The sequence below is a fragment of the Hypanus sabinus genome, chromosome 10, assembly GCF_030144855.1.
Source record: "Hypanus sabinus isolate sHypSab1 chromosome 10, sHypSab1.hap1, whole genome shotgun sequence".
Taxonomy (NCBI): Eukaryota; Metazoa; Chordata; class Chondrichthyes; order Myliobatiformes; family Dasyatidae; genus Hypanus; species Hypanus sabinus.
In genome coordinates, this window is record NC_082715.1 from 90,410,607 (window position 1) to 90,422,785 (window position 12,179).

At 41.6% G+C, this 12,179-nt stretch overlaps 1 protein-coding gene across 2 annotated transcripts in view; it reads left to right on the forward strand.

Moving 5' to 3' along the window:
- Positions 1-12,179, forward strand: part of smap1 (small ArfGAP 1) — a 132,821-nt gene that overhangs the window by 108,396 nt on the left and 12,246 nt on the right. For both annotated transcript variants that reach the window (XM_059982302.1, XM_059982303.1), the window contains one exon: positions 2,724-2,901. In XM_059982302.1, the coding sequence (XP_059838285.1) occupies positions 2,724-2,901 (178 nt within the window). The remainder of the gene's footprint in view (positions 1-2,723; positions 2,902-12,179) is intronic.

Below are 12,179 nucleotides of genomic sequence, written 5' to 3' on the forward strand. Positions count from 1 at the left end.
TTATGTCTGTACGGTTAGATAAACCTGCTTGACAGCTATATATTTGTACTTTTCAATAGCTGAGATGAATGTGAATAGCTCATTTTGTCATTACTTCCCCATTCCATGGTTAACCACGTTATCAACCACTGAATTGGATAGCAAAGAAATCTTCAGCTATGTATCATGAGAATTTGAATCATTATCTGGGCAAAAAAAAATACCTGCAGTGATTTCTTTTCCAGAATTATATGTAAGAGTTGCACTGGATGGAAATAGGTCCTATGGCTTAGATTGTGCATGCTGACCAAATAAATGCCTTCTTGAATTGGTCCTTGAACAGCACATGATATTCCAGAGACTGTCATACCATTGTCTTCTAGTGTTGTGACATGATGTCCCAGCTCTTGTTTTCAATGCCCATTCAATGAAGGCAGGTGTGAATGTCCTCAAGAAAATAAATCTTAGAGTTGTATTTGGTGACATGTACATATGTACTTTGCTACTTTGAAATGTGTACAGGGAAACCGAAGCTTTTTAAAAACGCAGTCATGACGTGCCGGAACAGATGGTAGCGGCAGCGCAGCATTTCATGGTTTTCATGAACGCAACGTCCACAAGAACAACGGCAGACGGCTTCAGCAGACTGTTCCTGGGCAGAATGTTACTACAGCTTTGGAGATAATTTCAACCCCCCCCCCCCCCCCCCCACACACAACCTAACAATTTCAGAACAGACAGCAATGAGACTGAAGCCAGAAGAGTTAGAAATGTACTCACCAAATACTTTGACCCATAACTTACTGAATAAATAAGTATACTCACTTTGCCCTGTTTTCTTGTTTGTATGAAGGTGGTGTACCTATTTATGCAAGTACTTCTCTGACAATAGATGTGGTACAGCCTAATGTAACATTGTATGGAAATGCAAGAAAACACTGATGCAGACATGTTTCATACATTTAACAAGGTGCTTTATTAATGTATTGCTTGTGCAAACATTCGATAGATGCAATTGTCACTACTTCCAAAATGTAATTTTTAAGTAGTAGCTTATGTTTGGCATAGATGTGAAAATGTTAAGGCCAAAAAAGGAAAATTGTAAGTTTCACTTTTAGTCAAGTAAAAATAAAATATTTTTTGCCCAGTAATTTGTTTTATTGCACATGTTAAATACAGCAAAATAGTACAGAAAGACATGGCAAAAGTAAAGGCAAACAAATGAGGTAACAGCAAATTTCACTTTTGCCCAGTAACAAGCCTTATTACATTTAGTTGTAGCCGTTGTCCCTTTCATCAGTGACGAGACTATGGCTGTAGGAAATGTTTCCAATACTGTCCATGAACTCCCTGTCGGTTGCCTCCATATTTTTAGTTTTAAGTCCTCCTGCGCGAGAGCCAACAGCTGTCCATTGTTTGGCAATTTCCTTTTAAGTTTTTCTAGTCTGTAACTGGACAAATGCACTCCAAGTCTTTCACGGTGAGATGCGACACCAAACATGCTACCTGTTTTCTGTAGCTGTGTCCTGCACGTGCCCAGTAGGAGGAGATTCGCCCAAATACCCGTTTTAATGTGGATGGAGGTATTTTCAAAAACGCCTGGTGTGGACGCCTATTGTTTTTACGTGAAGCCGGCATTTTCAAAATTATCTGGTCGAGTGTGGACATAGCCTCAGTGTTTTGAATTTCCCTCGAGTTCTGTCTACAAAAGTGATTATCATATTTGAAAGGTTTTGGTCCTGGAGTGACACATATTAATACAGTAAGACTTTCTCCCAGAAGGAAGCACAAATTTGTTTAGTGAAATTTCATTAAAGAAAATCCCAATGCATTCTATACCTCAAGGGCAAAAGGATAACTAAGAAGAGGGTCGGGGATAAAGGGAGGAATATGTGCTTGAAAACAGAGGATGTGGACTAGTCCGAAATGAATGCTTCAGCATTTACCAATGAATAGGGCGTGGAGAGTAGTGAAATCAGTGTGGAGTGTGTTTGGCCAGGGCATTTTGACATGTTCTTTGTGTCCTCTAAGTATTGCATTTACTTCTGCATATTGAATGCAGTATTCCATAGAGTATTGCATTCAATCAGGTTGTTCCATTATAGGAAGAAAGTGGAGGCTTTGGAGAAGCTGCAGAAGACGTTTATCAGTATGCTACCTGGATTAGAGGACATGGACTAATAAAGAGGGGTTGGACAAACAGCTAGTTTTCTCTGGGATGGCAAAGGCTGAGGGGAGACTTGATAGAAGTTGATAAGATTGTGGGGGACATAGACTGCCAGTATATTTTTCTAGAGCTGAAAAATCTAATATTGGTGGGGGGCAACCTTAATAATCCCTAAGGTGAGAAGGGTAAGTTCATAGGAGATATGCGGGCCAAGTTTTATTATACACTGACTGCTCTGGGTGCTTGGAATGCTAGGAGTGCTACATAAATGCAATAGAGGCATTCAGGAGATTCTTACATTGCCACATGAGTGAGCAGAGGAAGGAGGGGTATGGATGTTTTATTAGGAGAAGGATTGTTTTCATTAAGCATTTAATTAGTTTAGCACAACATTCTGGGCCAAAGGGCCCGTCTCATACTGTACTGTTCTATTTGCAGAGTTAGAAAAATCTCAAAATCCTGAGTTGATTCCTGGAAAATTAATAATTTTGTTGACTGTTCTCCTGCCTTGCATAATTTTTGGTAAAGTTATATATCTGGATGTTGGCATTCACTACTTTTGACCTTTTCTTCACAGCCTACTTCCACTAAACCAACAGGAGCAGCCTCATCTGTAGCAGCAGGAGATCTTGATCTTTTCATTGAACCAACCACAAAAGCAGAAGACTGTAAGAAACCACTGTCCAAAGATTCCATTTTATCATTATATGGTACAGGAACAATGCAGCAGCAGCAGCAACAACAAGGAACTGCAGGTAAAAGACTGAAAGTCTGGAATACAAAGTTGAAGTCACAGTCAGATGAAAATCTGTATCTGCTTTTTAGATGTACCAAGGCCTCCATAATGGAACATTGCCATAATACATAAAATTTGGAGTATTCGTTCTTAGATGGTTGATATAGTTACAAGCTGTTCCTGAGCTAGTGTTCAATGCATTTATTAATTTCCATTGGATATGAAGTGTATAGAAACACAGAAAACCTACATCAGGCCCTTCAGCCCACAAAGCCGTGCCAAACATGACCTTAGAAATTACCTAGGATTACCCATAGCCCTCTATTTTTCTAGGCTCCATGTACCTATCCAGGAATCTCTTAAAAGATCCTATCATATTGGCCTCCACTACCGTCGCCGGCAGCCCACTCCATGTACTCACCACTCTCTGCATTTTATTAAAAAAAAACTTACCCCTGACATCTTCACTGAACCTACTTCCAAGCACCTTAAAATTGTGCCCTCTCATGCTAACCATTTCAGCCCTGGAAAAAGGCCTCTGACTATCCACAAGATTAATGCCTCTCATCATCTTATACACCTCTATCAGGTCACCTCTCATCCTCTGTCGCTCCAAGGAGAAAAGGCCAAGTTCACTCAACTTATTCTCATAAGGCATGCTCCCCAATCCAGGCAACATCCTTGTAAACCAACACATGCAAAATGCCGGTGGAACACAGCAGGCCAGGCAGCATCTATAGGAAGAAACACCGTCGATGTTTCGGGCTGAGACCCTTCATCAGGACTAACTGAAAGAAAAGATAGTAAGAGATGAGAGGGGGAGGGGGAAATGCGAAATGATAGGAGGAGACCGGAGGGTGTGGGGTGAAGCTAGGAAAGCAGATTGGCAAAAGGGATACAGAACTGAAGAAGGGAAAGGATCATGGGATGGGAGGCCTAGGGAAAAAGAAAGGGGGAGGGGAGCACCAGAGGGAGATGGAGAACCGGCAGAGTGATGGGCAGAGAAAGAACAAAAAGGGGAGGGGGAAAATAAATACATCAGGGATGGGGTAAGAAGGTGAGGAGGGGCATTAATGGAAGTTAGAGAACTCAATGTTCATGCATCAGGTTGGAGGCTACTCAGACGGTATATAAGGTGTTGTTCCTCCAACTTGAATGTGGCTTCATCTTGACAGTAGAGGAGGCCATGGATAGACATATCAGAATGGGAATGGGATGTGGAATTAAAACTGGGAGATCCCTCTTTCTCTGGTGGACAGAGCATAGGTGTTCAGTGAAATGGTCTCCCAGTCTGTGTCGGGTCTCACCAATATATAAAAGGCCACACCGGGAGCACTGGACTCAGTATACCACACCAGCCGACTCACGGGTGAAGTGTCGCCTCACTTGGAAGGACTGTCTGGGACCCTGAATGGTGGTGAGGGAAGAAGTGTAAGGGCAGGTGTAGCACTTGTTCCGCTTACAAGGATAAGTGCCAGGAGGGAGATCGGTGGGAAGGGATGTGGGGGGGGGGGGGGGGGGCTGGTGAACGAATTGACAAGGGAGTCGTGTAGGGAGTGATCACTGCGGAAAGCAGAAGGTGGGGGGGGGGGGGAAGATGTGCTTGGTAGTGGGATTCCGTTGGAGGTAGCTGAAATTACTGAGAATTATACGTTGGACCCAGAGGCTGGGTGGGTGGTAGGTGAGGACAAGGGGAACCCTTTCCCGAGTAGGGTGGCGGGAGGATGGGGTGAGGGCAGACGTGCGGGAAATGGGAGAGATGCATTTGAGAGCAGAGTTGATGGTGGAAGAAGGGTAGCCCCTTTGTTTAAAAAAGGAAGACATTTCCTTCGTCCTGGAATGAAAAGTCTCATCCAGAGAGCAGATGCAGCGATGGGGGAATTGCGAAAAGGGGGATGGCATTTTTGCAAGAGGCAGGGTGGGAAGAGGAATAGTCCAGGTAGTTGTGAGAGTCCATGGGCTTATAGTAGATATAAGTAGATAAGCCGTCTCCAGAGATGGAGACAGAAAGATCAAGAAAGGGGAGGGAGGTGTCGGAAATGGACCAGGTAAATTTGAGGGCAGGGTGCAAGTTGGAGGCAAAGTTTTTTTTTTAAAACTTTTTTTATTGCATTTTTAAATGATTACAAAGTATGAAAAAACAATGTATATAACCCATACCCCCTCCCCTTAACCCCTCCCCCCTAACTGCCCTATAGAAAAAAAAAGAAAGAAAGAAAGAAAGAAAGAAAGCCTGGTTATTGGAAGATCTCCACATGCTCCATGGAATTCGTAATAATTTTAATATGTATATTTATCTTGTAAGAAAGCTATATCTATTTTCATTTTTTTAATGTATGTTAAAATTCTTTTTCTTTTTATTGGTCCATTAAGCCCATTAACATTAAAACTTAAAAAATTCAATAAATTAGTCATTATTTTTATTTATGTTACTCCAATCTATAATAATACCTAATCTTTCAACTTTCATTATATCCTGGGAAATCTTTTTAGAAGTCTCCATGTTGCTATGTGTGTCCCCACCAATCATCCAGGCAAAAGAATAGAAGAAAAATAAAAAATAAAGAAAAAAACAGAATACCCCCCTACTAATGTTGTGAAAGAAAAGAAACACAACATTACCCCCCTCTATTGTACGGGTCATGGCAATCGCCATGATTACACACGTGAATCCCGTAGTAACCGATTCAAAGCTCCCCAGCCCCCCCGCAACATGAAAAAAATATATATATAAAAAAAACATACTATTCTCAATTAATATTTCTAAAATATTACTTTTCTCCCTTATATCGTCCTTAAATGTCCATCAGTTCCATTTACTTTCTCTGTCTTCGTCTTTAACCATTACATTTAGAAATCTCTGCTTTTAATCAACGAATAGATGGAAGTCTTTGTGCAAACACCTCCGCATCTTGATAATCAGAAAAAAATCTTTTTCCTTCCTCCAAAAAAATTATCAGTGTTGCTGGGTGACGCATTGAAAACTTATAACCTTTTTCCCACAAAACCTTTTTAACTGGGTTAAATTCTTTCTTTCTCTTCAAAAGGTTATAACTTATATCAGGATAAAAAAGAACTGGTTTCTCAGCTATCATCAACGGACCTTTTCTTCTTTTAGCACCCTGGGCAGCCGCCCTCAAAATCTTTTCTTTATCCTGGTATCTTAAACATCTTATCAAAATTGATCGCGGATTTTGATCATCTTGAGATCTTGGTCTTAAAGCTCTGTGCACCCTTTCAATCTCAATTAAAGCTTCTTCTCCCATTTCCAATTTTTCAGGAATCCATTTTTGAAAAAAATTTATTGGGTCTTCTCCTTCGGTACCTTCTTTAAGTCCAACAATTTTAATATTGTTGCGTCTACTAAAATTTTCAAGTTTATCAATTTTTCCCACGAGTTGTTTTCTTTCTGATGTCCAGGCATCATTATCATCTTCCATCCTCTTCATTCTTCCCTCCATTTCTTCCATTCTGACGTCCAAATCTATAATTTTCTTTTCCATTTTTTCCTGTTTCTTTGTCATTTTGTCAAACATAGCCTCCATATTTGTTATTTTTTCTGTAATTACTTTTTGGTTACTTTTAATTACTTTTAATGCATTTAATTTTTCTAATTTATGCATTATTTGCCTCAAAGTCTTTTTTGTACTTTCAGAGGAACTTTCATCTTCCCCATCTTCATCTGATTTTTCCAGAGAGTCTGTCTCTCTCTCAGACTCACTTTCACTGTCGGTTTCAGTCGTTGCTGGGATTTGTAGTTCTGGTTGTTCTCTTTTACGCATGCTCGTTCCTTTACGCTTGCGCAGTTCTCGTTGATCTTTCCCTTTAGAAATGGCCGATGCTGCCGCAGTCTCCTTTTCTGTTTCACCGGTGGTGTATTGTACCTGAGTCCGCGGTTCTTCGTAGAAGTAGGCCTTGATTCTGTTCCAACTTGAGCGGTCTTCGCGGTAGCAGTTTTCTTCGTCCTCTGTTTATGAGGCATAGCTTAAAACAATCCGGAATAATTTATAAGTAACCTTAAAAAAGTATTAATTAACTTTTCTTCACTTAGACATTAATTTATTAACTTTTTTACGGGAGGGCTGGGTTCCAGCGTCTCGATCCTACGTCATCACGTGACGTCCCCCCGGAGGCAAAGTTAATGAAGTCAACGAACTCAGCATCTGTGCAGGAGGCAGTGCCAATGCAGTCGTAGATGTAGCGAAGGAAAAGAGGGGGACGGATACCCGTATAGGCTTGGAACGTGGACTGTTCCACAAAGCAAACAAAAAGGCAGGCATAACTGGGACTCATGCGGGTGCTCATGGCTACATCTTTGGTTTGGAGGAAGTGGGAGGAGCCAAAGAAGAAATTATTGAGAGTAAGAACTAATTCCACTAGACGGAGGAGAGTGGTGGTAGAGGGGAATTGGTTAGGTCTGGAATCCAAAAAGAAGCGGAGAGCTTTGAGACCTTCCCGGTGGGGGATGGAGGTGTATAGGGACTGGACATCCATGGTGAAAATAAGGCAGTGGGGGCCAGGGGACTTAAAATCATTGAAAAAATTCAAAGCGTGAGAAGTGTCACGAACATGGGTGGGAAGGGATTGAACGGGGGGGGGGGGATAAAACACTGTTGAGGTATGTAGAAATGAGTTTGGTGGGGCAGGAGCAAACTGAGACAATGGGTCTACAACATCCTTGTAAATCTCCTGTGCACCCTTTTTATAGTTTCCACATCCTTCCTGTGGTGAGGCGACCAGAACTGAGCACAGTACTCCAAGTGGGGTCCGACCAGGGTCCTGTATAGCTGCAACATTACCTCGCAGTTCCCATGATTGATGAAAGCCAGTGCACTGTATGCCTTAACCACAGAGTCAACCTGCGCAATACTATATTCTGCCATTGTATTTGACCTATCAAAATGAATCACTTCACACTTATCTTGGTTGAACAGGGCAAGCCAATTCTGGATCTGTAAAGCAAGGTCCCCTTGGATCCCATGCCTCCTTACTTTCTCAATAAGCCTTGAACTGGGGTACCTTATCAAATGCCTTACTGAAATCCATATACATTACACCATCTGCTGTACCTTCATCAACGTGTTTATCAATTGTACCCACCTCTACTTTCTCTGGCAGCTTGTCCACGTCCCATGAACAAATAACTGAAATCCTAAATATCAATAAAGCCACCTTCAGGGAAGGGCTGGGAAGAGTTGCCCCTGCTTTCAACTGAGCCTCTCCTGATCAGAACCAATTTTATTCCCAGAGGAGAAATACTCACTCATACTGATCATACTCACTCATCATGTGTCACTCATTATACTTGATCTCTATATATAAAAAAATGTACCTCAGAGCCCCTTAAATTGTTTTCCCTCTCACTGAAAAACTGTACCCTCTAATTTTATAATTCCCTATTCTAGGTTATTATTTGTGGCTATTTATTTTATTTCTGCCCCTCATGATTTTATAAACTTCTTAAGGTCTCCGCTCAGCCTCCTAGACTCCATGGAAAAATGCCTTGGCATATCCAAATTCTCCTTGTAACTCAAAGCCTCTAGTCTTGGTAACATCCTTGTAAATATTCTTTGTACCCTTTTCAGTGTAATGGCATCCTTTCTATACCAACAGCATACAGTTCTCCATATGTGGCCCAACCAACATATTGTACATGTGTGTCATTTAGCAAGATGGAGGCCTGATTGAATTGCTCCTTTGGAAGGTTGGTGGTGGGGAGAGGGCAGGTGAGGGCTGCTGATTTACATCATAACTGAGCTGTTTAATCCCTCTGCTCTTCTTTTCCTGACCTTTGCATCACAATTCATTCTTGTTATCTCTGTGGCAGTCTACGAAACTGCACAGCCTCTACAGACTTGGTACAGTAGTCAGATGTGAACTAGGCAGGAGCTCACAACCAAGTTATACACGAATGCACAGGCCAGGTTTTAACACTTCTTACAGGCACTAAACCACTGGAACCATTGCTTAAAGCAAGGATGTTCCAGTTCCATAGATTAGTTTTGTTGACTTTTTTTTGGCTTAGGACAAAATGTAATTCTAATTTCACCACCTAAAATAGGTGAAATTCAATTACCAGACAAATGTACTTAAAGCTGTAAAGACACTGGGCTCTGACAAGGACAGAACAAATTCACTTCAACCAATAAAGGACAAAGTCACACTAAACTGTTAAACTGATCAACAGTTATATACTTTAATTCCTATTTACCAAATGTACAACTGTTGGCAAAGTTAATGAGAATGATATCATTGAGGATATCTTGTTAATTTCAACAGTAATTGTTTTCCATGAATGTTCTGAGCATAATGTTGTGGGATACTCAATTTTACTTTCATTTTTCTCACTTCTTCTGCCATTTCTCCCATTTTCCAGAGGTTTTTTTGTTGAAGTCCATTCAATGGCTGTGGCAGCTTGCTCAAGTAGTCAATCTCATAAAATGTCATCAAACAAATTACTCACTTTATTGTCGCCAAACAATTGATACTAGAGCGTACAGTTGTCACAGCGATATTTGATTCTGCACTTCGCGCTCCCTGGAGTACAAATCAATAGTAAATATAATAAAAATTTAAATTATAAATCATAAATAAAAATAGTAAAGGGAAAGTAAGGTAGTGCAAAAAATTAATTGATGATGAATATTATATTAATTTTGACTGTGTGGTGTCTTGACCTAGAAGAAGCACTGGCTGATGGGAATCTGGTTGTTCTTTTGTGTATTATCATTGTCCTTCCTGTGGACTGGAACCCTATCATATTTGACCTACCAAAATGAACCACCTCACACTTACCTGGGTTGAACACCATCTGCCACTTCTCAGCCCAATTTTGCATCCTATCAATGTCCTGCTGTAACTTCTGACAGCCCTCCACACTATCCAGAACACCCCCAACCTTTGTGTCATCAGCACATTTACTAACCCATCCCTCCACTTCCTCATCCAGGTCATTTATAAAAATCACGACAAGTAGGGGACCCAGGACAGATCCCTGAGGCACACCACTGGTCACCGACCTCCATGCAGAGTATGACACATCTACAACCACTCTCTGCCTTCTGTGGGCAGGCCAGTTCTGGATCCACAAAGCAATGTCCTATTGGATCCCATGCCTCCTTACTTTCTCAATACGCCTTGCATGGGGTACCTTATCAAATGCCTTGCTGAAATCTATATACATTGCATCTGCTGCTCTACCTTCATCAATGTGTTTAGTTACATCCTCAAAAAATTCAGTCAGGCTTGTAAGGCATGACCTGCCTTTGACAAAGCCACGCTGACTATTCCTAACCATTTATGCCTCTCCAAATGTTCATAAATCCTGCCTCTCAGGATCTTCTCCATCATTTTACCAACCAGTGAAGCAAGACTCACTGTTCTATAATTTCCTGGGTTATCTCTACTCCTTTTCTTGAATAAGGGAAATACATCTGCAACCCTCCAATCCTCTGGAACCTCACCCGTCCCCATTGGTGATGCAAAGATCATTGCCAGAAACTCAGCAGTCTCCTCCCTTGCCTCCCTCTGTAGCATGGAGTACATCGTGTCTCGTGTTGGTGACTTATCCAAATTAACGCTTTCCAGAAGTTCCCGCACATCTCTTAATATCTGTATGCTCAAGCTTTTCAGTCCGCTGCAAGTCATCCCTACAATAGCCAAGATCCTTTTCTGTAGTGAATACTGAAGGAAAGTACTCATTAAGTACCACTGCTATCTCCTCCAGTTCCATACACACTTTTCCACTGTCACAGTTGATGTGGTCTTATTCTCTCACGTCCTATTCTCTTGCTCTTCACATACTTGTAGAATGCCTTGGGATTTTCCTTAATTCTGTCCACCAAGGCCTTCTCATGGCCCCTTCTGGCTCTCCTAATTTCATTCTTAAGCTCTTTCCTGCTAGCTTTATAATCTTCTAGATCTCTATCTTTACGTAATTTTTTTTTAACCTTTCGCAAGCTTTCCGCTTCTTCACTAGATTTACAACAGCCTTTGTACACCACAGTTCCTGTACCCTGCTATCCTCTCCCTGTCTCATTGGAACGTACCTATACAGAACTCCACACAAATATCCCTTGAACATTTGCCACATTTCTTCCTTGCATTCCTCTCAGAACATCTGTTCCCAATTTATGTTTCCAAATTCCTGCCTGATAGCCTCATATTTCCCCTTATTCCAATTAAATGCTTTCCTAACTTGTCTGTTCCTATCCTTCGCCAATGCTATGGTAAAGAAGATAGAATTGTGATCATCATCTCCAGCGTGCTCTCCCAGTGAGAGTTCTGACACCTGACCAGGTTCATTTCCCAATACCAGATCAAGGACAGCCTCTCCTCTTGTAAGCTTATCTACATATTGTGTCAGGAAACCTACCTGAACACACCTAACAATCGCCAGCCCATTTAAACCCCTCACTCTCAGGAGATGCCAATCAATATTTGGGAAATTAAAATCTTCCTCCACCACAACCCTGTTATTATTACACCTTTCCAGACTCTGTCTCCCTATTTGCTCTTCAATGTTCTTGTTACTATTAGGTGGTCTATAATAAATACCCAGTAGAGTTATTGACCCCTTCCTGTTCTGAACTTCCACCCACAGAGACTCTGTAGACAATCCCTCCATGACTTCCTCCTTTCCTGCATTCCTGACACTATCTCTGATCAACAGTGCCATGCCCCCACCTCTTTTGCCTCTCTCCCTGTCCTTTCTGAAACATTTAAAGCCTGGCACCTGCAGTAATCATTCCTGCCCTGAGCCATCCAAGTCTCTGTAATGGGCACAACATCATAGCTCCAAGTACTGATCCTCACTTTAAGCTCATCCACTCTGTTACTAATACTCCTTGCATGAAAATAGACACATCTCAAACCATCGGTCTGAATGCATCCCTTCTCTTATCACTTGCCTATCCTCCCTTGCACTGTCTCCAAGCTTTCTCTATTTGCGAGCTAACCACCTCTTCCTCCATCTTTTCAGTTCAGTTCCCAACCCCCAGCAATTCTATTTTAAAACTCTCTCCTGGAGCCTTGACAAAACTGCCCACCAGGATTTTGGTCCCCCTGGGATTGGAGTGCAACCTGTCCTTTTTGTTCAGGTCGTACCTGCCCCAAAAGAAATCCCAATGATCCAGAAATCTGAAAATGCTTACCCTCTGCTCCAATACCTCAGCCACGCATTTATCCTCCACCTCATTCTATTCCTGTACCCATTGTCACATGGCACAGGCAGTAATCCCGAGATTACTACCTTTGAAGTCCTGCTTCTCAACTTCCTTTCTAACTCCCTGTTGTCTG